General features: G+C 37.6%; 1 protein-coding gene across 1 annotated transcript in view; it reads right to left on the bottom strand.

Moving 5' to 3' along the window:
• TET2 (tet methylcytosine dioxygenase 2) overlaps positions 1-25,581 on the bottom strand; it is a gene marked incomplete at its 3' end in the record, with an annotated part of 116,017 nt that overhangs the window by 3,197 nt on the left and 87,239 nt on the right. The window contains exons 7-10 of the mRNA XM_081098883.1: positions 13,371-13,521; positions 9,862-9,951; positions 2,516-2,653; positions 704-1,058 (exon numbers count right to left, since the gene is read on the bottom strand). Of these exons, the coding sequence (XP_080955009.1) occupies positions 704-1,058; positions 2,516-2,653; positions 9,862-9,951; positions 13,371-13,521 (734 nt within the window). The remainder of the gene's footprint in view (positions 1-703; positions 1,059-2,515; positions 2,654-9,861; positions 9,952-13,370; positions 13,522-25,581) is intronic.

Below are 25,581 nucleotides of genomic sequence, written 5' to 3'. Positions count from 1 at the left end.
GCTATGGACAGAAAATATTAATTAAGTATTGATAAGTCACATTCTATTGCTACTATTGTAGATGTGATCCATTGGGATGGGTGAAAGCTTTATAAGAACTACATGTGGACCCATCTCCTAAACCTCAAACAAAATATGGCCAAGGAAAGGCATCTTATTCTCCCACCACTACCCCCTTAAGCTTGTTCCCAAACTTATTTCAATAAATTGTACTGCTTAAGTTATCTGGGCTTAAAACTTTGGAGTCATCCTTAAATCTGTCACCTCCTTATCCCAATGTTTTGCCATCAGTATATTGGTATTAATTTTGGAAGAATTCACTCCCATCATTTCTGCTACATCTTCATTGTCACCACTAAAATGCAAGCTCTTATTACCTCACTCTTGGTTTATTGCTTCTGTTGCCAAACTATTAGCTTCTTCAGCTTTAATGTGGTCTACCTGCCCCTGCTAGATTATCACTTATCTATCAGGAGATTTTGCCACTTATTAGAGAATAACATCCAAAGTCCCCCATCAAGCTGGGGCTGATGGTGCAATAGCTCAGTACCATCTCCAAGAACAAAGCCTGGCCCTTGGGACTTTAGGGGAAGATTCTGGTACAGAACTAAGACCATGACTAAATGTGACCTTCCAAAATGAACAATGCTCGTTTGAAGTATCATATAACACATATATCTACAAGGCTTCACATTCAATTTACCTGCCAAGTGTTTAGCCTGGGCTGCACCTTCAGTCTGCTTTGTGCGGGATGGGACAGACTTGTCCTTTTCATTCTTATGTGCGCTGTTCTCCAGAGAAAAAAGCTTTTCGGCGGCAGCTTTCTTGGCTTCTAGTTTCCTCTGTCGGCACGTCTTCACTGGCTCTGCTAACATCCTGACTTTCCGCCGAAAAGAACTTAGCACCTGAATAGCACCATTTCGTTTCTTCTCCTCCTGAGCGTCTACACTCCCAAACTCATCCACATCAGACACTTTGTAGAGCGGCAGCACGTGGAGTTGCTCATCCTCAGGCTTGCCTCTGATTTCTCGATTGTCTTCTCTTGTGAGGGTGCACACCTGGTAGGAAAGTAAGACAAACAGCCTGTTTCAGTCCAGAACAACAGTGTGTGTGTGTGTGTGTGTGTGTGTGTGTGTGTGTGTGTGTGTGTGTTTCTTGCTCTTAGTATTTAGATTTGTGGTGGTGGTCTACTGGACCACACCAGTGACCTTAAAACTATGTCTGTTATTAATGAAGAGTGGATCAATTCCCCCAGCAGCATGGCTCAATGACTGAGCATCAACCTATGAACCAAGAGGTCGCAGTTCCATTCCTAGTCAGGGCACATGCCCGGATTGTGGGCTCGATCCCAAGCGTGGTGTGTGCAGGAGGCAGCGGATCAATGATTTTCTCTCGTCATGTGCACCAGTTTTCTCAAATTCTTTCCACTATTGCTACTACCTCCCTGAATTCTTTTCTACCCTACTATATAACTTTAGTGCCCGTCGTTTGTTTTCTCATTAACTGGTCACCTTCCTTAACTATAACTATATCCATGTTGATGATTGCATTAGGTCAGCGGTTCTCAACCTGTGGGTCGCGACCCATGTGGGGGTCGAACGACCCTTTCACAGGGGTGGCCTAAGACCATCGGAAAACACATTTATAATTACATATTGTTTTTGTGATTAATCACTAGGCTTTAATTATGTTCAATTTGTAACCATGAAAATACATCCTGCATATCAGATATTTACATTATGATTCATAACAGTAGCAAAATTACAGTTATGAAGTAGCAACGAAAATAATTTTATGGTTGGGGGTCACCACAACATGAGGAACTATATTAAAGAGTCGCGGCACTAGGAAGGTTGAGAACCACTGCGTTAGGTTGATGAATGCAGTTTCTTCACTTGAGCTTTCTCATTCCTTATCTCCACCTCGGATCATCTCTCTCCAGGCAAGCCCTTTTCCTGGACTTCGTTAGTATGGAAGGTTGCCCTACCCTAAGACTATTCATTTTCTTTCCGTACCATAGCCTCCAGTTATAAGGCCCAATGCATTTCACACATTGGAATATATAGTTCCCGTGGGCTCTTTTTCACTTTGAATCTTCTGTAGTAGTTACTACGACAGTGACAATGTGTTTCCATTTGTACTTCTCTGCAAGGTGACTGGTACTTTGGCTTGTTGCTTAACTGATCATAACCTACCAGATATCTGACACGTAATTTTTAAAGATTTTTTGGCAGCCAACTGCTAGGAGCTGGCAACCCATAGTCACTGGTTTAGATTAGCACTGAGAATTTCCATGATTTTCATGTGCCTGTCAACACAGTTTCCCCTGGTGTGCCAACCTGTTATGAGAGTACTAGTTATGCCAAACAGTTATGCAACAACAGTTCATTCATGAAAACGCCGCTGTGCTGTGTGACACCTGCAGAGAGCGTGTTACTCTAAGCACATGCTGCTCCCTGCCAGCCCGCTGCTCCTCCACGGGGCAGGCTGCTTGCCCGTCCTCAGCTGCACTTACCAAGGTGCTGCCATTGTGCATGTTGTGCAAGTCTCTGTGGGCGTGAGCACAGAAGTCCAAGCACGCAGTGACCCCTGAGAACGGACGGCCTTCCTTCAGACCCAGGCGGCACTCTGGCGCTCGGTGCTCATATTCAATCTGAAAAATACAAGTACGTGTGTGAGTGGGGAGGAACTCGGGCTTTTTAAATTCCTGGGCACACATTTGATAAGAAAGCCCCAGATCTGTGCACTGAATAGGTCAAAGAGACACTGTCATATTTAGAACTTTTAGAATTGTTGCCTACTTTAGATCCAAAAACAAGAGGATGGTACACAATAAAGCCAGTACCTTGACATAGTAAAGTTTTTATTTGACAGTGTTGAGGTATAACTGACATTAAACAGAATGTATTTAAAGAGCACTATTCGGTAAGTCTGACATGATAATACATGTAACCATGCCACCATCAAAATAATGTACATATCCATCACTCCCCCAAATTTCCTCATACCGCTTTATAATTCATGCCTCCTCTTTGTTTGCAGGCACCCACTGATCTCTATCACTGCTGATTAGTTTTTTTTCTAATATAAGTGTTCAATGCTATATTTCTCTAATCCAGTGGTTCTCAACCTTCTGGCCCTTTAAATACAGTTCCTCATGTTGTGACCCAACCATAAAGTTATTTTCGTTGCTACTTCATAACTGTAATATTGCTACTGTTATGAATCGTAATGTAAATAAATATCTGATATGCAGGATGGTCTAGGGTGACCCCTGTGAAAGGGTAGTTCGACTGCCAAAGGGGTCGTGGCCCACAGGTTGAGAACCGCTGCTAAGCAATGCTTTATAGCTGTATCCCACAAATTTTAATGTAATCTCTTAACTTTCATTTAGTTTGAAATACTTTCTAATTTCCCTTATAATTTCTTTGACTCATATGTCATTTAGAAATATATTGCTCCATTTCCATATATTTAGAGATTTTGTAGGCATCTTTCTGGTACAGAATTTAATTTAATTGGCTTTAATGTGGTGGCTGCTTGCTTTAAAGTTTATGGTGTGCTCTTTAACTTACCACAGTCTGCATTTAAGTAATATTATACCACTCCATATATGAGAACCTTATAACAGTATGCAGTAATCTCCCCTTATTCACTGTTTTTACTTTCCACAGTTTTTGTTACCTGTTGTCAACAGTGGTCCAAACATATTCAATGGGAAATTCAAAAAATAAACCATTTATAAGTTTTAAACTGCACACCATTCTGAGGGGTGTGATGAAATCTCACACCAACCTACTCAGTCTCACCTGAATGGTGAGTCATCTCTTGGTCCAGCATCTCTAGCTATATGTGCCAGCCTACCCATTAGTCACTTGGCAGTCAACTTGCTATCAGATTGACTGTGTGGTATCTCAGTGCTTGTGTTCAAGTCACCTTACTTTACTTAATGATGGCCCACAACACATGCACAGTGATGCTGGTAATTCGGATATGCCAAAGAGAAGCCATAAACTGCTCTCTTTAAGTGAAAAGCTGAGTACAGTCCATAAGATATTTTGAAAGAGAGAGACCATATTCACATTAACTTTTATTACAATATATTGTTACTATAGGCCCGATGCACGAATTTGTGCACTGGTGGGGGGGGCCCTAGTCTTGGCTTGCAGGGATCAGTGCACTCCACACTACTGTAGCCTGGTCTTACCCGCCAGCTCGTTGGGCTCCAGCCCGCTGTCTGTGTCGATGCCACACAGCACAAAGTAGTGCGCCAAGCAGCAGGCGGCCGGGAAGGAGCCCAAGCCCAGGCTGGGTGCCCTTGGCTCTGGCTCATCTCGGCCCCCCCGCTGCACCTGCCACCACTGCCATTCAGGTGCGCAGGGCAGGAAAGGCTTGCACTGCCACAGCTGCGCTCACCAGCCATCTGCCCGGCATCTGGCGCCCGTTTGTCAGCTGAGCGGCGCTTCCACTGTGGGAGCACACTGACCATGAAGGGTCAACTCCTGCGTTGAGCGTCTGCCCCCTGTTGGTCAGTGTGCATCATAGCTACCGTCCGGTCATCCAGTTGCTTAGGCTTTTATATATAGAGATAATTACTCTATTTTCTTATTGCTTTTACTCTCTTTCTATGCCTAACTTATAAATTAAATTTTAGCATCAGTATGTATGTATAGGAACAAAAGTATATGTGGGGTTCAGTACTTTCCACAATTTCAGGCATCCTCTGAGGGTATTAGAACGTATTGCTTGTAGAGTGAGGTGGGGTGAAGAGGGGAGGAAAACTACTGTCTTCCAATTCCCAAGCCTCTGTGCTACTTCAACATGTTATAAACGTCAGAGTACACTGTTAATATTTTTTTATTTAGCAAAATATCTTTAAAATAAGAAACAAGTCTTTTTACTCACATATATATTATTTGTGATTTTTTTTTTAATCAATCCAGATTTCTATTTGGCATCATTTACTTTTTACCAGAAGACTTCCTTTAACATTTTTGAAATCTTAGTCTGCTGGTGATAAATTATTTCAGCTTTTGTCTGAAGAAAATCTTTATTTTGTCTTTACTTTTAAGAGTTGTTTTCACTGGGTTTCTAAGTTGACAGTTTGTTTTTTCTTTCAGTACTTTGAAGCTATTTCTCCTCTGTATTCTTCCTTGCTTTTCCTGACATGAAGTTTCCTATGTTTATTATTAGTTTTCTCACTAAATGTAATATGTCTTTTTTTTCTCCATCTGCTTTTCACATTTTTCTCTTTATCACTGACTTTAAGCAAATTGATTTCCATGTATCTCTCATCTAGTCCACTTCTGTCTTTTTTCCACCTCTATTAGGGGCTTGCTCAGCTTCTAGGATCAACGGGTTTATAGTTTTGAACAAATTTTTTGGGGGAAAATTTAGCTCTTATTTCTTTAATATTTTTCTGTACACTATCTCCTTCTGGTACTCTAATTACATATATATTAGTGTAATTATTAGTTTAATCATTAGTAGGTCATCAATATTAATTTTATTTCCAGTTTTGGTTTTTCTCTTTATTTCACATTGAAATTTTTCTATTGCTATATATTCCAGCTCACTAATCTGCTGTTGATTCCATCTAATGTATTCTTTTATCCAGGCATCATATATTTTTCATTTCTAGAATTTTAATGTGGGTCTTTTTTTTTTATATCTTCTTAGTTTTCATCATGCTTATACTTTCCTCTGATATATTTTAATGTTCTTGTCTACATATTACCATGTCATTTTTGGAACAATGTCTATTGATTGCTTTCCCCTTATCCTCATTATGGATCATATTTTCTCACTTCTTTGTATACCTAGTAGTTTTTAAAAATATGTTTTTATTGATTTTAAAGAGAGAGGAAGGGATAGGGATAGAGAGATAAACACACTGATGAGAGAGAAACACTGATTGGCAGCCCCCTGCACGCCCCCTCCAGGGATTGAGCCTGCAACCTGGGCAAGTGGGCCATGACCTCTTGGTTCATGGGTCGATGTTCGACCACCTAGCCACACTGGCCAGGCTATACCTAGTAATTTTTATGGGGTTAAGATATTACTTTATTTCAGAGATTTTTTTTTTAAGCCTTTGTTCTGGGATGCCATTATATGGAGTCAGTTTGATGTTTTCAAGAATTGATTTTAACCACCTTTAGATGGGATCAGAATAGCCTAATCTACTTCTGCTACCAAGGCCATAAGATTCTGAATATGCTCTTTGTAATTTCGTATGTTAATAGGTCTTTTCCTTCTGAATATTATTAACAAAACCTTTCCAAGTCCTGTTATGAAACCAAGGGATTGTTCTGCCTAGTCCTTTGGATGTCTTTTTCTACAGCCTTGGTAATCTCTTCACATGCATTCACTGTTCAGTAGTCAGGGGAAGACACAAGCAGAGCTTTCTACAGATATGGGTGCTCTTCTCAATGATGCCCTCTCCTCCCTGATACTCTGGGTTGTAAGTTCTATGACGTTACTTCTCCATAGTCTGAGCTTTGTCTCCTTAATGCATAGGTAACCCTGGGGTCTGTTCAGGAACCTCCTCTCAGCCCTGGAGCCTAATGTACTCTTCAGGAAATAAGTTATAGTAATCATAGGTTTGCCTTTCTTTTAAAAAATTGAATTTATTAGGGTGACATTGGTTTGCAAAACCATAGAGGTTTCAAGTGTATGACTCAATAAAACATCATTTGCACCCTGCATCATGCGCTCATTGCCCCAAGCAGTCTCTTCCTGCCCCCATTTACCCCCTTTGCCCACCTCCACCTCTACCTCACCCCCCTTTCCCACTGGCTGTCACCACACTGTTGTCCGGATCCATGTGATAAATTCACCTTTTTAATTTCTCCTTTCTCTGGCATTACTATCCTGTGCTTTTTCTACTTCTACAACTTCTACATATAAAAAATTGTTTTATACACACACACACACACACACACACACACACACACACAGAGTAAATCCAGTCCCTGGGAATTCATCATGGCTAGAATCTGCACTCACAACATGATGTTTTTGATGGCTTGAATATCATTTACTACTGGGTTCACACAGTATATTTGTGTATTGAAACTCATGACTCTGGCCTAGCCAGTGTGGCTCAGTGGCTGAGCACTGACCCAGAAACCATGAGATCACTGGTTTGATTCTTGGTCAAGGCACATGCCCAGGTTGTAGGCTCAGTTCACAGTAGGGGGTGTACAGCCAGTCAATGAAGTTTCTCTCTCATCGATGTTTCTATCTATCCCTCCTCCTTCCTCTCTCTCTAAAAAAAATATCAAGAAATGCTTTATAGACCCAATGAAGCTTAACTTTAGCAACAAGACTTTAACTATGAAAACAGGGACTAAAGCAAGGAAGCACATTCAGATATGAGAAATAAAGTTAATATATTCAGTTGAGGGAAGCAGGCAAAAATCAAATGGTAGGTTTTGCCAGCATCCATACCTCAAAACATCTTCCCATTTACTGTGTAGAAAGGTCACATGGCTCGTTTTTTTTGTGTGTTTTTTTTTTTAAATATATTTTTATTGCTTTTTCACAGAGAGGAAGGGAGAGAGATAGAGAGAGTTAGAAACATCGATGAGAGAGAAACATCGATCAGCTGCCTCCTGCACATCCCCCACCAGGGATGTGCCCGCAACCCAGGTACATGCCCTTGACCGGAATCGAACCCGGGACCTCTCAGTCCGCAGGCTGATCCTCTATCCACTGTCGTTTTTGATCTCTAAACCATGTTAAGACATATAGATGAACATTACTAATGGTACCTATCATGCATATATAAAAAAACACCTATCCATTCACAGCCATTAATCGAATTAATTAATTTATTAATTAAATCTATTTGTATGTACAAATGTATGCAGTTAAATTTTATTTTATTGTGATAAGAACATTTAACATGAGATCTACCCTTGTAACACATTTTAAGTTACAATACATTTTTTTGACTATAGGTATAAATGTTATACAGCAGATTCTACAGCTTATTCATCTTGCCTAACCAAAACTTGATGCCCATTGATTAGTACACCTATACAGTTATTCCTACAAAGATAGTGAAACACATCTCAGGAGTCATATATAGTTACTTTGCTATAACTTAAAAATTTTGACTACTTCCATATTTTGAGCACTCTAGGTTCAGGTGATGCATAAAATACTCGAAAGAAAGTGTAATAGGTTAAATATAAATGCTTAGAAAATCAGGTGTGAATGAGACAGTCTATAATGAGAATCAAAGGAGTAAAAAAGCATATCAATGTTTTGTTATCCTGTCCCTTTCCCCAGCTAAAATAATTTGATTAATAGCACCTATGAAAAATTCATATTTGGGTAGCTGAGCAACCTTTTTAAAATTAAATCACTTCGCCCTCTGCCCACCCCCCAACACACACTTAGCACACCGAAATGGTTGCTTTCTTACCTACATGATAAAGTTCAACAATCCTTTAGGTGGCCTCCAAGGATTTTGTGACCTTACATCTCTACTCTCAGGGAGAACCTTTTTGTTTCTTCAGAAACATGCACATCTTCTAGCCCAACTGTTATTGTATTATTCTGTAATTGCTATTGTACATATCTCTATCTCACTTAGAAAAGAAATTCCTTAAAGACAGAAAACCTACATTGCTCATATGTAGATCCACAGTGACTAAACAGTGTCTGGTTTGTATCAGGTTTTTATTTAATACTTTTTGTTGTTGATATTATTGAAACAGGATAGTCTTCTGCTTCCTTCATGAGAATTTCTGAACGAATACTTTAGAAAACGTAGCCCTGGAGAGCATTATGCTAGTGAAATAAGCCAGTCAGAGAAAGACAAGTTATCATATGATTTCACTTACCTATGGAATCAAATGAACAAAATAAACTAACAAAGTGGAGACAGACTCATAGATACAGAAAACAGACTGACTGCTATCAAAGGAGGGGGTGTTGGGCCTGGGTGAGAAAGGTAATGGGATTAAGCAAAGAAAACAAGAAAGATTCATGGACACAGACAACAGTACGGTGATTGCTGGAGGGAAGGGGGGTGAGTGGGAAGAAGTAGAAGAGGATAAAGGGGGAATAAATGATGATGGAAGGAGACTTGACCTGGGGTCACAATACAATATACAGATGATGTACTGTAGGATTATATACCTGAAACATATATAATTTTATTAACCAACGTGACCCAAATAAATTCAATTAAAAAAGAGAAAAATATAGCCTTCTAAATATGTACAGTGTAGAACATACTTATACAATAAGAAAAAAATGTTTTTGCTTGGTTCACAGAGCCAAGGCCAAAATAAAAAGGACCTGGCAAAATCTGGCATATCTGGACACTTGCAAAGTAGTGCACCAATCTATAATAATAAAAGAGTAATATGCTAATTAGACCGGACAGCCTTCCAGATGACCTTTGGACGAAGCCGGGGCTGCGAGGGCCAAGGCAAGTGACGCGGCTGCGAGGGCCAACCCCCTTGCATGAATTTTATGCATTGGGCCTCTAATAGCTTTATATGTATAGACATTCTGAGAAAACAGTTGTTAAATGGTTGAACCTATAGTTTGGGCCACATAATTTTAATTAATCACCAAAGTCTGCTTACAGGGACAAAATTATTTGATGAAAACACAATTAGTAGATATTGTGAGCCTCAAAAGCTCATATTTACAGATTAAAAGAGCAAAATGGTATACTTTATATTTACCAGAAATAGAACACAGCAGTGATTTCAACAATTAGACAGAAAAAGGTTAGAAAGTTTTTTACAAAAATCATTTCAAAAATATGTTTGGAAGTAGGTAGATAGGTCATTAATACTAAGTAAATGGTCCCAATTGTTGTCAGTTATTTAAACTTACCTGATTATTATATGCATCAGGTGCAAGTTTCTTGTATGTTGGTGCCATAAGAGTAGACAGGTTTTGTAAATGAGACTCCAGTTTTTCTTCCTGTATAAAATGAATAATTCTACATATTAAATTCTAAATCCATTCTCTCTGTATATGAGACTATCAATTAGATCCCCCCCCATATCTTAGATACAAATCACTATATACTATTCATCTTACGAAATAAAGCATCTTAACATGACTAATTCTAAGTGAAAGTATAGGCCATATATTACCCAGTTTCATATGTGCTATTAATATCTAGCTCTTCTGATAAGATTAATCAACTTTCTACTTTGCATGCAGATATTTGGCATTTTATAAATAGAAGCCTGTGCTGATAGAAGGGTTAGGAGAATGAAACTATACTATCTGGCTTTTTTTAAAAAAAAAAAAATTATTTATTTTTGTTTTCCTTTTCCTTTCCCACAGCGAGGGTTCTGACTGAAAGACTACAGCCTGTTTCTTAAGCTGGTCTGTCCTCCCCTGAGTCACTGAGGAAACTTCATTTGTGGAGACAGCATGCTCCTGCTAAAGTCATTTTAATTCCCTTCTGAGACTGGATTTAAAATAAATTGCATGGATTTTTTTTCTCTCCCCATTTTCATTCTACGAAAGTGACTTTATTTCCTCTGCGATAAACCGCTCCACCCCTCTCATACTAGCCACCCACGTCCTCTGTGATGCTCATTGATAAAATCTGCAAGTCCTCATGGACTTCTTGTAGTAGGCCTTCCAGAATGAACACAGGGCAACCTCATTTGGGGCAGTAGGTCTAGTGCCTCCTATGATGCCCAGCACCGAGGGTTTAAGGATCTGATTCGCATGATAGTAGTCTGTGGCTCATGGGGAACTTAGATGCTCTTTGTAATGTATAGTAGGTCTGGCTAAGACACATTTAAAGAAAAATATACAGTCTTAAAGAGGTCACATTCTCTACTCCCTCTCCATTTTGCTGCCAAGCAAGATGGCTATTAAAAGGATTTGTTTGGTTTAAGTTGTCTATTTCTAACCTCCATACTTTTAAATGTCTATTAAAATAGCATTTCAAAATTTAAAAGGATCTCTTCACATAATAACTAATAATTACTTAATGCTTCAAATATGAATAAAATCGTCACAACTAGAATGTATATGAAGAACTTGGCAAAGTTTATTTGAAAGGAGAAATGATCAGTAACCCCACCCACCCACCTACCCACCCACCCAAATAATAGATTTTTAAAGTAATATGCTTTTGAAAACTGTAGGTGAGAATACTCAGTTTGGTTTACGTGAAATCTGGCTTGAGTGATAAGCACTTATGAAAAAGTGGTGAAAAAGTTCTCTAGTGTGGAAAATTAAAATTGCTGACAGCATGCAAAATTGCTGCTTTAAATTGGGCTTATTTAGTACTAGAGGCCCGATGCACGAAGATTCGTGCAAGAATGGGCCTTCCTTCTGCCTTTGCTCTGGCCAGAGCCATCTTTCTGCCTTCTCACACTGCCCAGAGGCCCAGAGTGGCTGGGGCGGTGTGGAACGCCTGCATCCCACTTCACCCCTGGCCACTTGGTGCCTGCATATGCAAATTAACTCACCAGCTTTGTTGGGTTAATTTGCATACTCGCTCCTGATTGGCTGGTGGGCGTCACAAAGGTATGGTCAATTTGCATCTTTCTGTTTTATTAGTGTAGGTTCATTTTTTCTTTTGAAAACAGGACATCTAACACATTTAGATAATATAGTTTATTAAAAATATGATCCTATTGCCCTAGCCCAGTGGTCGGCAAACTGCGGCTTGTGAGCCACATGCGGCTCTTTGACCCCTTGAGTGTGGCTCTACCACAAAATACCGACTTCTGCGCATGGGCCACGAAGTTTCAAACGTACTGTATGTGTGCGCCCGCATGTGGTATTTTGTGGAAGAGCCACACTCAAGGGGCCAAAGAGCCACATGTGGCTTGTGAGCCGCAGTTTGCCGACCACTGCCCTAGCCAATTTGGCTCAGTAGCTAGAGCAGCCGTGGGCAAACTACGGCCCGCGGGCCGGACCCGGCCCGTTTGAAATGAATTAAAACTAAAAAAACAAAAGACCGTACCCTTTTATGTAATGATGTTTACTTTCAATTTATATTAGTTCACACAAACACTCCATCCATGCTTTTGTTCCGGCCCTCCGGTCCAGTTTAAGAACCCATTGTGGCCCTCCAGTCAAAAAGTTTGCCCACCCCTGAGCTAGAGTGTCGACTTGTGGACTGAAGGGTCCCAGGTTTGATTCTGGCCAAGAGCACAAACCCAGGTTGCGGGCTCGATCCCCAGTAGGGGGTATGCAAGAGGCAGCTGATCAACGATTCTCTCTCATCATTGATGTTGCTATCCCTCTCCCTTCCTCTCTGAAATCAATAAAAATATTTTAAAAAATGATACTATGAAAAAGAATTATATCAATTTCAAAAGTTTTTGTACTTTATTAAACTTTCACTTGCTGTTATAGTCATAATAAAGTAACAAATTTTTCATTTAAAAGGACATATCAATATTCTAATATCCATAGCATAATTGTTTACTTCAATTGCATTTATAATTTGAAAGATAATTATAAGGTGCACAGAATAATTAAAAACTTGGTCATATCTAAATGCTAAATATACTGAGGTTTCCCGATTATTCAATTAGCATACTCTAGAATGCATGCTACACAAAAGTTTAAAATTTGATACAAACCTACAAGTTATATTTTGACAAATATATATTATTGAGGAAAACAAAAATCAGTGACTTAAATAAGAAATCAGTGTTCACTGATTTAAATTATACTTTTGTATTAAAATCTAAGTATGTTTTAGGTACTTGAATGTATTAATTACAGAAACTAAATTACCAAATCTCCTGGTGTGAAAATGTGACTAGAAATGGCCTTTTCTGAACGTGGCAGTCACGAACATGACTTCTATTATTCGGGTGCAATGGACGAAAGTTTTAACATTGAAGTGTTAACATTTAGTTCTAATATTGAAATGACATCTGTTTAAAACTCTGGAATTAATATAAAATATAAATAAATATAAAAGGCAATAGGCATGAAGAGTTTATGTTGTTTTATCTATAACTTTGATGTAACATGGTTATTATGCTAACTTAAATTATTACAATGTGATTACAGTTTAGCAAAGATTTTGTTGATTCATCTCTGAGATGAAACTCTTTGTTAGAGATGAATGGAGTATGCCATATTCCAGGGGTCCTCAAACTTTTTAAACAGGGGGCCAGGTCACTGTCCCTCAAACCGTTGGAGAGCCGGACTATAGTTTAAAAAAAAACTACGAACAAATTCCTATGCACACAGCGGCAGCAAAAACACCCAGTGGGCAGGATAAATGTTTTCGGCGGGCCGCATGTGGCCTGCAGGCCGTAGTTTGAGGACCCCTGACATATTGTCTTTTTGTGCTCATCAATTCTCCATGAAAGATTAAGAGATTATACATCAGGAAGTAAACAAACCTCTTTTGGGTCATCCCCAAGCAGCTTAAATTTTCTTGGTATCTTGCTTCTGGCAAACTTACATCCATTGTAGTACATGCTCCATGAACAACCGAAAGAAAAGGAGGCACCACAGGTCTCTGGATCCAGCCCTTGACAGGCACAGGTTCTCCTGAGAAATCAAAGGATCAAGTTCATGGCTGAGGATAGCAATGGCTATGCTACCAAGCTCATATTCTGAGTGTCTGCATGCAAAGTAGTTTTTAATAACATCTAATCTAACTCTATATTAAGCTCTGACATAATCACATCAGAAAAGAACTATTTTAATTGACTTTAAAACACAATTTTAAAAAACTTTTTATTGTAGTATAATACACACACAGGAAAGTAAACATAATTTCATAACTTACAAATGCTTACAAGTGAAATGCCCAAACAGTAGCATCCAAATGAAGAAACAAAACATACACTTGCACCCCAGAATCTCCTTTTAATTCTTCCTTCCAGGCATTGCCCCCAAAAAGCAACTTATCTTAGAAGAGATTAGTATTGCTTATTTTTAGCAATTATATATATACACACAAACACAGTTTTGCCTATTTTATACTATATATAGGATACTATATACCTACTGTATATAGTGTGTATGTATATATATATATATATACATATGTGTATGTAATTTTGCCTGTTAACATAAAAATACTATATTAAAATACTAGTGTTAAACATATTGTATATACAGTATAAAATCGGCAAAACTATATCTATGCATAAATACATAAATATGCATATCTATATAATAAAAGCCTAAGCAACCATTACGGTGAAATGACCAGAACAACTGATGCTATGACGTGCACTGACCACCAGGGGGCAGATGCTCAACGCAGGAGCTGCCCCCTGGTGGTCAGTGTACTCCCACAGGGGGAGCGCTGCTCAGCCAGAAGCTGGGCTCACAGCGGGTGAGTGCAGCGGTGGTGGCAGGAGCCTCTCTCACCTCTGCAGCAGCACTAAGGAGCAGCAAGCAGAGCTATAAGGAGCAGCAAGCAGGCGGGCGGTAAGGAGCAAGGGGTCCTGGACTATAAGAGGGTACAGGCCGAGCTGAGAGACTGTTCCCCCTCCCCTCAGTGCACGAATTTCATGCACTGGGCCTCTAGTGGAACTATATAGTATAAACTGTTTATGCCTTGCCTTGTTCAACATTATGTTTATAATACCCATCCATGTTGTTGCATGTATCATGCTTTATTTATGTATTTATTCATGGCGTTTAGTTTTTCATCATATGCCACAAATTAACCATTCTATTACTGATGGGTATGTGAGTGCTCCGTAGTTCTTGGATAAAATACACTATTGTGACCTCACAGCCAAAGTCAATATATCCTGAAAGCAATAAACAAATAAAGTTAAGAAGCCAACAAAAAAAACATGATAAAACAACCTACCAACCAAACTATATTAAGTAGGTATTTGTTCAGCTTTACTGAGGTATAATTGACAAAACTGTAAGATATGTAAAGTGTACAGCATGATGGTTTGGCATAACGTATACATTGTGAAAGGCTTCCTCCATCGAGTTAATTCAGACATCCATCAGCTCACGTATTTATCTTTTTTCTTTCTTTCTTTTTATTTTTTGATGTGGAAAGAAAATTTTAAGTTCTACTTTCTTAGCAAATTTCAAATATCTCATACAGTGTTATCTATTATAGTCACCATGTTGTACATTAGATCCCGCGGTCTTAATTTTATAATTGAAATACTGTATCCTTTTGTAAGTCTCTTCCTATTTCCCCTAGTCTCAAGCCCCTCACAACCACTTTTCTACTCTGCTTCTAAGAGTCTGATTGTCTTTTGTTTTTGATTCCACATGTAAGTGATAGCATGCAGTATTTGTCTGGCTTATTTCATTTAGGATGACTTCCAGGTTAATCCATGTTGTCAAAAATGTCAGGATTTCCTTTTTGAAAGTTGAATAGTATTCCTGTGTGTGTATGCACATACCACATCTTTTTTACCCCATTACCTTTTGATGACACTTAGATTGTACCCACACTTTGGTTATTAATAATGCTGTAATGAACATTGGAGTGCAGATATCTTTTTGAGATAAAAATTTCTTGGCTATATACCCAGAAGTGGGATTCCTAGATCATATGGTAGTTCTATTTTTAATTTTTTTAGGGAATCTCTATACTATTTTCCATAGTCGCTGTTACAGATTACATTCCCAACAATAGTATACAGGGTTCCCTTTTCTTCCCAGCATTTGTTACCTCTTGTTTTTAGATAATAGACATCCTAACAAGAGTGAAGTGATATCTCATTGTGGTTTTGATTGGCATTTTCCTGATGATTAGTGACTGATTTGGTATGGTGAACCATATGTACATCCCTGGAATATATCCCCCTTGATCATGGTGTATGATCCTTTGAATGCACTATAGAACTTGGTTTGCTAATATTTTGTTGAGGATTTTTACATCGGTATTCATCAGGGATACTGGCTGGTAGTTTTCTTTTTTCATAGTGCCCATTGTTTTGGTACCAGATTAATAGTGGGCTCATAAAATAAATTTGAAAGTGGTCTCTTCTCTTCAAGTTTTTTGGAAGAGTTTAAGGAGATTTGCTATTAATTCAACTTTAAATGTTTGGTAGAATTCACCATTAAAGCCATCTGGTCCAGGATTTTTCTTTTTTCTTTTTTTTTTTTAATTATTATTTTTTATTGAATTTATTGGGGGTGGCATTGGTTAATAAAATTATATAGGTTTTAGGTGAACAATTCCATAATACATCATCTGTATATTGTATTAGGTAATTACTACCCCAAGTCTCCTTCCATCACCATTCATCCCCCCTTATAACCTCATCTCCCTCCTCCCACCCCCCTTTCCCTCTAGTAATCATCATACTGTTGTGTGTTTTTGGTTTGTTTTTTGCTTAATCCCTTCACCTTTTTCACCCACCCACCCCCAACCCCCTCCCCACTCTGACAACTGTGAGTCTGTTTCTATTTGTCAGTTCATTTTGTTCATTAGATTCCACATATGAATGAAACCGTATCATACTTGATTTCTCTGATTGGTTTATTTTACTTAACATAATGCTCTCTGGGTGTCTCAGATTTCTCTTCATATGGGGATATTGATTACTGATTTAATATATTTACTATTAATTGTTCTGTTAAAATTTCCTTTTCTTCATGACTCAGTCTTATTAAGCTTTATGTTTCTAGGAAATTATCTATTTCTTCTAGGTTGTCTAATTTGTTGGTATATAATTGTTCATAATATTCTCTATGATCCTTTGTATTTATGTGGTATCAGTAGTAAAGTCTTCTTTTACATTTATAATTGTATATCTTTGAGTTCTCCCTCTTTTTTTCTTGGTAAGTGTAGCTAAGGGTTTGACTATTTGTTTCTATTGAGGTGGACAAATGGGGGATAAATGTGGATGGAAAGAGACTGCTTTGGGTGATGGGTGCATGATGCAGTGTGCAAATGTTGTGTTGAGTTGTATGCTTGAAAGCTGTATGGTTTTGTGAACCAATGTCACCCCAATAAATTCAGTTTTAAAAATCTCTATTGCATTTATCTTTTCTATTGTCTTTTGGTCCCTGTTGCATTTATTTCCACTCTAATCATTGCCATTTCCTCTTTTGCTAATTCTGGGCTTAGTTTTTTTTCTCTTTATCATGTTCCTTAAAGTATAAAGTTAGGTTGAGATATTCCCCCCAAATGTAGGTATTCATTTTTATAAAGCTTCCTCTTAGGACTGCTCTGGCTGCATCTCAGAAGTTTTGGCGTGTTTACTCTAGATATTTTTCAGCTATTATTTCTTAAATGAGCTTTCTGCCATTTTCTCTCTTCTTCTAGGTTCTCTATAATGTATATACTGGTCCTCACATCTATAAACTATTAAGTTGTCTTCACTCCTGTTTGATTTTTGTTTTTCTTTTTTCTCCTCTGATTGGATGAATTCCGCTGCTCTTTGCCCTGTTTTTTATTTCAGTGGTGTAGTCTATTGTTGAATCCCTTTAGTGAAATTTTCAGTTGAATTATGTATTCCTCAGTTTTGTGGTTTATGTATGGGACTTTTAAATATTTTCCATCTCTTTATTGAAATTCTCATTTTGTTCATGCATTGCTCTTCTGCCCTTATTGAATATCAATAGTGTATTAGTAGTAATGATATTATTTTGAACTTACTTCTCTATATTGTGACATGAAGAGAACTTGTTATTGAACATAGGTTAAAATCCATGAGTTAATAGTGACACTAAAAAAAAAGAACAAACTAATTGATGATTTTTGGATTAATACTAAAGCACTAAATCACTATTCAGAAATTTCACAGCTTACCATGAATTTATTCTGTCATTTGCTTACAAACTATATTTAATGGTAACCAAAGAGTTGATAAGGAAACATTCTTTAAAGAATTCCAGCTAATAAATGCAGAAAAACTGTTATAAATATAAATGATAACTTTACAGATATCAGCAAAGGTGGTAGAATAAGAATCTCTGAAAATCCTCTCCACCATAAAAGCAATGAGAATACTCATAAACATTGCCAGAATCAACTTTTGAGAAATCTGGAAATTAACAAAAGGCTTGTAGCTTTCCAGGAGCAGTTTTCAAGAAAAGCAATGACATTTTGGTGGGAAGAATAAGTTTTGTGGTATTTTAACTTTCTCTATTCCCATTCTACCCTGACCTCCACAGCAGCCTTGAAAACCCTCATTTATGGTGAAAATCACCCTGGCAACAACTAGAGGCAGCAGAATTAGGTTGCATATCACCCACGGCCCCATTCCCAGATAAGTGTCATCATTTTATCTATTTGGTAATTCTCTAGAAGACTCCACTCATAAGCATGTCTTCTTCATTTGATCTGACTTTGAATTCACCTAGTGTGCACAGACTTTCCTCCCACAGGTGTTTGCTAAAAACAGTCAGAGGCAATTGTTAAATATTGTGGCTACCTGAGGTGGCGGGTAACAGTTGAAGGGGGGAAACGGCTAACTTAAAAGCTTTGAAATGAGATGTACATGGGAGGCTTTAAAAAGTCCCAAAATGTTCATGGGAACCAGAAAGTTAAGTACGTGCTTAGAGCTATAAACTGCCTGGCTGAATGATGAAGGCATGCCCCTTGGCAATGAGTGGGAGACTTACTGCTTTTAGGCACCTTAGGACATCTCTGTCTAACCATTAGTTGATTATTAAGCCAACCATATACTTCCATGGCTGCCTATAAGAGAGAATACAGATTTTACAGAAACAGCTCAGAAAAATCACTAAACTAACAAATAAACAAGAACAGCACCAATAACAATAACAAATCCTCAGGTGGGAAGAGAACCTAATTTCCAAAGTTACTACGTTATATTACTTAAAAAGGTCTTTTTCTAACAAACTATTATGAAACATACAAAAAAACAAGAAAGTATGATCAATATAGAGGAATAAAAGCAGTCAACAGAAGCTGTCACTGATGAAGTCTAGATGTAAGACTACTGGACAGACTTTGAATTACTATTCAAGTCTGTTTAAAGATCTGAAGGAAACCATGCTTAAAAAACTAAAAGTAGAAAAACAATGCTTTATTAAATAAATGAGATAAAAGAGAGAGAAACTACAATAAGGAGAAAAGCGGCGACTCTGGAACTGAAAAGTACAATAACAAATAAGAAAGCCATTAGAGCCGTTCAACAGACTTGAGCAGCAGGAAGAAAAAGTAGTGGGGAGAGAAGTTAAAGATATGTTAATTGAGATGATCCAATCTGAGAAAAAGAATGAAAGAGACCTGTGGAAGGGAGAGTAAGACAGTATCTAGCACAGATACTGTTTGAATAAAAGTGGCCAAAAAAATCCCTTAATTTGATGAACAGCATTAAGCTACACATTAAAGAAGCTCAACCAACTCCAAATTGCAAACTCAAAGTGCTCCACACCTAAAAGTGAAATAAAACTGTTAAAAGCCAAATTGAGAAAGAATCTTGAAAGCAGTAAGAAAGAAAAGTTAACTCATCAGGTACAGAGAGTTTCAATAAGCCGATGTACCAACAGCTGATAACTTATCAAAAAAAAAAAAAATGGGCTCCCCAGCAGAGAGCACCAAACTGAGAAGGGCACCCACATAACATCTAGCTGTGAAAAGCAGTGGGGTGTTGTCTGCTAGGGAGTGGCAGCTGAAAGTTCAAACACCCTCTTAAAGGGCCAATGCACAAAAATTCCCTGGGGAGCCACCCACCTTGTGCTCTGGCAGAGGGAGGGTGAAGTGGACTGGAGCTGTGAGAGAAGAACCCAGGACTGGGGACTTGGGGGATAGAGCTCAGAAGGCAGACACCCCAAGTTTCCTGGGCTGAGTCATTCCCTCACACAGTGGAGGACATCTTTCCCACATAGACATCTGCCTTGGTTGGGGGGGGGGGGGGGGGGAGACAGTTGACACACCCTATTGGAAAATACCTTGCCCTGAGGCAACGTAAGAGATTAAAAGTAACAATTAGCCTCCAGGCAGAAGCAACTGCCCCACCCTGTTGAAAAAACTCTCCCCACACCTGAGGACAATTGCCTGGCAGCAATTCAAGTTGGAATCCTATTAGTCTGTAGACAGAGGTGATCTCTGGAGGCTTTGAGTCTTTGCCTGATCTAAGTCAGAAACAGCCTTTAACACTGTCCTGCACTAGAGATTGAGAGGTATAGAGGATCTACCTAAAACATAGTCACAAACCCAAACACAACCAAAATGAGGAAACAAAGAAACAACCCCGAATGAAAGAACTAGCGAATTCTCTAGAAGAGATAAATGAAGCAGAGATAAGAAATTTATCTGAAACAGAGTTCAGAGTAATGATGTTAAAAAATGCTCAACAGTATGAAAAAAGATATAGAAACTATGAAAAAAGAACAGCCTGACATTAAGAATGACATAACACAAATAAAGAACACATCGGAAGGAATACACAGCAGATTAGGGGAAGCTGAGAATTGAATCAGTGAATCAGAAGACAGAGTTAAAAGTATCACTCAATTAGAGAACCAAAAAGAAAAAACAATTAAAAAACAGGATGACAGCTTAAGGGAGCTGTGGGACAATGTGAAATGTAACAATATTAGAATAGTAGGTGTGCCAGAAGAGGCAGAAAGGGAGAAAGGAATAGAGAAGGTGTTTGAAGAAATAATGGTAGAAAACTTCCCTAACCTGATAAAGGAAAAAGTCACACAAGTTCAGGAGGCACAGAGATCCCAAATAAGAAGAACCCAAGCAGACCCACACCCAGACACATCATAATTAAAATTCCAAAAATTAAACACAAAGAGAGAATCTTAAAAGCAACAAGAGAAAAAGAAAACTGTTACCTACAAAGGAGCTCCCATCAGGCTGACACCTGATTTCTCATCAGAAACTCTACAGGCCAGAAGGGAATGGCATGAAGTACTCAAGGTAATGGAAAGCAAGGATCTGAGACCAAGATTACTATATCCAGCAAGGCTATCATTAAAAATAGATGGTCAAATAAAGAGCTTCCCAGACAAAAAAAAGGCTAAAAGAGTTCATCACCACCAAGCCAGCATTACAGAAAAAGCTAAAGGAATTGCTATAAGGGATTGTTGAAAAGAAGAAACAGAGAGAGAAACCTAGCCATTCAGAATTAAAATGGCTAAAATTAAGTACCTCTCATTAATAACCCTAAATGTAAATGGATTAAATGCTCCAATGAAAAGGTAGGGTAGCTGAATGGATAAAAAAACATGACCCAACTACATGCTGTCTACAAGTGACCCACCTCAAAACAAAAGACACACACAGAATGAAAGTGAAGGGATGGAAAAATTTTTTCCAAGGACTTGTATACATGTATATAAGCCAAACCAATGGACATGGACAACAGGGGGATGGGAGCATGAGTGTGCGGGGCAGGGGACGGGGGGAGGTTGGGGGTTATTGGGGGGGATGAGGACACATTTGTAATACCTTAACTAATAATAAAAAAAAAAAGAAAAAAAAAAGAGCTGGAGTAGCAATACTCATATCCAACAAAATAGATTTTAAAAGCATCATGCTAAGTGAAATAATCAAGTCGGAGAAAGATAAATATCATATGATCTCACTCACTTTTGGAATATAATGCGCAACATAAGCTGATAAACAAAAATAGAGCCAGAGGGGGAAAAATATTCTAGACTATAATAGAAGTAATCTTGTTATTTGCAGATTTTTAGTATTTCCTACAACTTTTGTGATATCATACTATGTTTGTACAGTTTTGGTAATATTATACTTAAAATATTTTTATTCTTGAAATATTAATGTATATTGCATGTAATATTATATGTGAGAACTTTTTATTGAATAGTTGGTGTTTATTGCATGTAACATTATCATATTTAAAATCATTTTTCTTGAGATATTAATGCTTACTGCATGTGACATTATTATATTTAAGATTTTCTTGAAATATTAAGGTTTATTGCATGTACCATTACTATATTTAAAATTGTTTTTCTTAAAAAAAACTGACAAAAAGAATAAAAGAAGAAAGTCAATATAAAAAAACAAACAAAGAAACAAACAAAAAACATCCCTATATAACGAGTTGGAATGGCTTCAAGGTGATTTCCTACTTGAAGTGGCTACTAAAAGGAATTTTTATTTCTATAGGGATCTTTCAAATATTGTTAGAATTAACACATACTGTCTTCCCTTTAATATTGCACAGTGTTTGGCTCATGGTTAAATTATAAATCAGTAGAGCAACTCTAATAAAAATAATTCATCTATATAACGGATTTTTAAAAACATTCTCAACCTTTTGATTTACCATCTGGATATTTAAACTTATGCAAGTATGGAAAAACTAGCAAAGATAAATTAGATGCATATAACACTGACATTTATACATCAGAGAATAAGACAAATATCAATTTTCAAACTCGAATTGGAAAGAGGAAATGATAATGGATGCATTAAATCATTTGGTGAAAGTTTTCAGGGAAACTTCAGGGTGGATGAATCAAGCTGACAATCCTGAACTAACTGAACACTCCTAACAATACTATAAACGAATCGAAGCAGATGTACGTCCCACCTGGTAGATAAGAAAAACTAAGATTATTTCATTACCATTTATAAAGCATTTTTTCCAATATACACATATATGTATGTCAAATTACCAGTGTACAGAAGATATAGGGACAGAGAACACAGTCAATGACACAACTGTCGAATGAGCCAAATCCAGAATATGGGAGATTTTACAGAGCAAATCACATAGTTTCTATTACAAATAAGTTCATAAAAAAAAAAGAGAGGGAGACTATTATAAATAAAAAGAGGCTTGTGAATCATACAACTTATCTTCCAAAATGGGACACTTCTGAGAATGAAAGTTCTATTAACACTTACGCTAGATAACAGACACGAACTGGGACTACTCTACTCAAAAGCATCAATCAAATGCAAGGTGGGGACTTATCTTTTCTCAGTATCTTTTTACTTTTAATATTTTTTTTGGGGGGAAACAGGATCCAATTCAGGAATTTGAACATGGTCTGAACATTAAACCATAAATTTTAAGGTGATTGATATGACACTGTGACTAGGCTTTGTAAAATAAGTTATCTGTTAGATATACACACTGCAATACTGCAATGTACATAGGTGAGAGAATATGGTAACTGTGTTCTGCATTAAAACACTAGTGGGGGGTGGGGATGGGAGTAGGCTGTGTGGTGAAAATATATGAAATGGTGTTGATAAAATGGTGATAAATGTTGAAGCTGTGTGATGGGCCCATAGGGATTTGTTACACTACACGCCGCCTCCATTTAATGTACATTTCTGTAATTGCAGTTACTTTTTTTTCAATTGAATTTATTGGGGTGACACTGGTTAATAAAATTATATAGGTTTCAGGTGTATAATTCTATAATTCATCATCCGTATATTGTGTGTTCACCACCCCAAATCAACTCTCCTTCCACCACCATTTATCCCCCCATACCCTCTTCTCCCTCCTCCCACCCCCATTTCCCTCTGATAATTGCCATGCTGTTGTCTGTCTATGAGGTTTGTTTTGTTTTCTGAATCCCTTCGCCTTTTTCACCCATCCCCCTTACTCCCGCCCCTCTGACAGCTGCCAGTCTGTAACAGCAAATTTCTTTACAAGTTTAACATCACCCGGCCTGGCAGAAAGCATTTCTGGCTTTGACTTTCTTATGATGACAGGTACACTCCCACAACACTAACTTGCCAAAAGCATATTGGTTAGGCTTAGTCATAAAATGGAAATCTCAAAGGGGAATCTTTAAAGGAGGAATAGCTGCTTTGGCTCCGAGGATGTAAAATCCGTTTCTGACTGTCCCACTGAAAGCGCGCCGAGTCCCTTCCTGGACTCACGGTGGGTGGTGACGGTGCTTGTGGGCACTGGGATTTGTAAGAACTCAGCAACGAGGCTCACACAGCTTTGAACATTAAGCTGGGTCAGCAGCTCCAATGTGATATTATCCTATGTTCTCGGCAAAGAATCATAACTTTAACTTCTGCCAAACATAAAATTTATTTTATGGGGTAGAAGAAACTTATAAAGTGTATCTGAGTGAAGTCTCTGTTGTGAAGAGTCTATTTTAATCATGTTTCTCAAGTACAGTTTTTTGGAGAATTACTATTTGGAGAATAGCCCAAAGTGAAAATTTCATCTAAATAGTTACTCATCTTCACCTTGAAATACTAAACAAAGAAAAGCAAAAGTTTACAGATTGGCCTTTAAAATGTCTTACTATTTGAAGTACATGTTTTAATAATTTTGTAATTACCTCCTATTAAGACCAATTATAACTTTTCTTAGACCCTCGCCCAATTATTGTTCTGGTTTCCAAATGCAAAATAATACATTTTAGGAGAGTTCTTCATATAGAATTTCTGACTCCACTTCAGGCAATGGAATTTATAGAAATTAAAGAAAAACCTTAACAAAATATACAGCACTTAGATGCACTAAATATATAAAAATACCAGAGACATATAATATTAATGAAACTTAAATCAATTACAAATATAGTTGCATGATACTTCAATAAATTTAAACAAATTCTTCACTGGTTTAGAAGTTCAAGCCATCAAGTCTAGGAGGAAGTCTGCTTTAAAAATACAAGGCAATGATAATGAATTTCTGAGAAAAATGCTATCACCAACAATTAGCTCAAGGTGTCTTAACTTTCATTTCCTTTTTGATTCCAGGCACCTAAAGTACATTTTTAAACGAGGAACAGGGAAGTTGGGGTAAGCTGAATAGTATGTTACACCTAAAGCAGTCCATTGTAAGTTTGAGTCATGTGTTCTGAAATCAGCAACTTTGACCTTCCACCACATGTAGATTTATGGCAGTGAGGTGCATACCATGACATTTTTGGATTACAACTACCATAGAAAGTCAAGCAACAATTTCATGTACAAAAAAAAATAACTTTCTTAAGCAGATTATTTATAGTTGATTTGCACTCCCTCATGACCCAGAGAGAGAACCTATTTTAAGATAAAATTAGTAAAACCATACCAGTTAGACTAATAGCAAAAAAAATTTGGTTAGCAATGGGTTGTTGCAATGAGCAATATAGTATTTGCATAAGCTCAGTAAACTATTTTGCAGTTTGGTGGATACAGAGGAAAGGAGACTAAAGGAAGAAATGAAAAATCAAAATTACCTTAGAATCAATTGTAAGTAAACTAAGTATGCTAGGATGTTAGTGTAGCATAGTGAATTATCCTATAGTCTTTGAATGTTATACAGGAATGGCATAGTAGAGGAATAATTAAAAAAATAAAGATTTCTCCTGCAAGTGGAGGGAGTTGAAAACAAACAGGAATGTAAACAAAAAACCATACTAACACTTGGATGCGCTAAATATATTTAAGTGCAAACCCTGTTCTTCTGTTCCAAGTATTTATATATTCCTGGAAAAAATGCATATCCTATGAACACTAAAATTCTTGAAGATTTAGACATAGTAGAAGTGGAAGCAATTTTGATTACTATTGTGGAAATAATGAACTAGATTAAATGGAAGCAAAACTGGATTGGTTCTCTATAACTTCTACTACAGGCCTTGTGTTTTGTTTGCTACGTATACAATGACGGTCCTTCACCTGGGAAGCCCAAAGTTTCTCAGCAAACGTCTTTTGTTCCAAGTACTGCCACTTAAAAGTGATGTCAA

This window comes from Myotis nattereri, assembly GCF_964212035.1.
Source record: "Myotis nattereri genome assembly, chromosome: 1".
NCBI classification, from domain to species: domain Eukaryota; kingdom Metazoa; phylum Chordata; class Mammalia; order Chiroptera; family Vespertilionidae; genus Myotis; species Myotis nattereri.
This window is presented reverse-complemented; position numbering and strand designations above follow the sequence as displayed.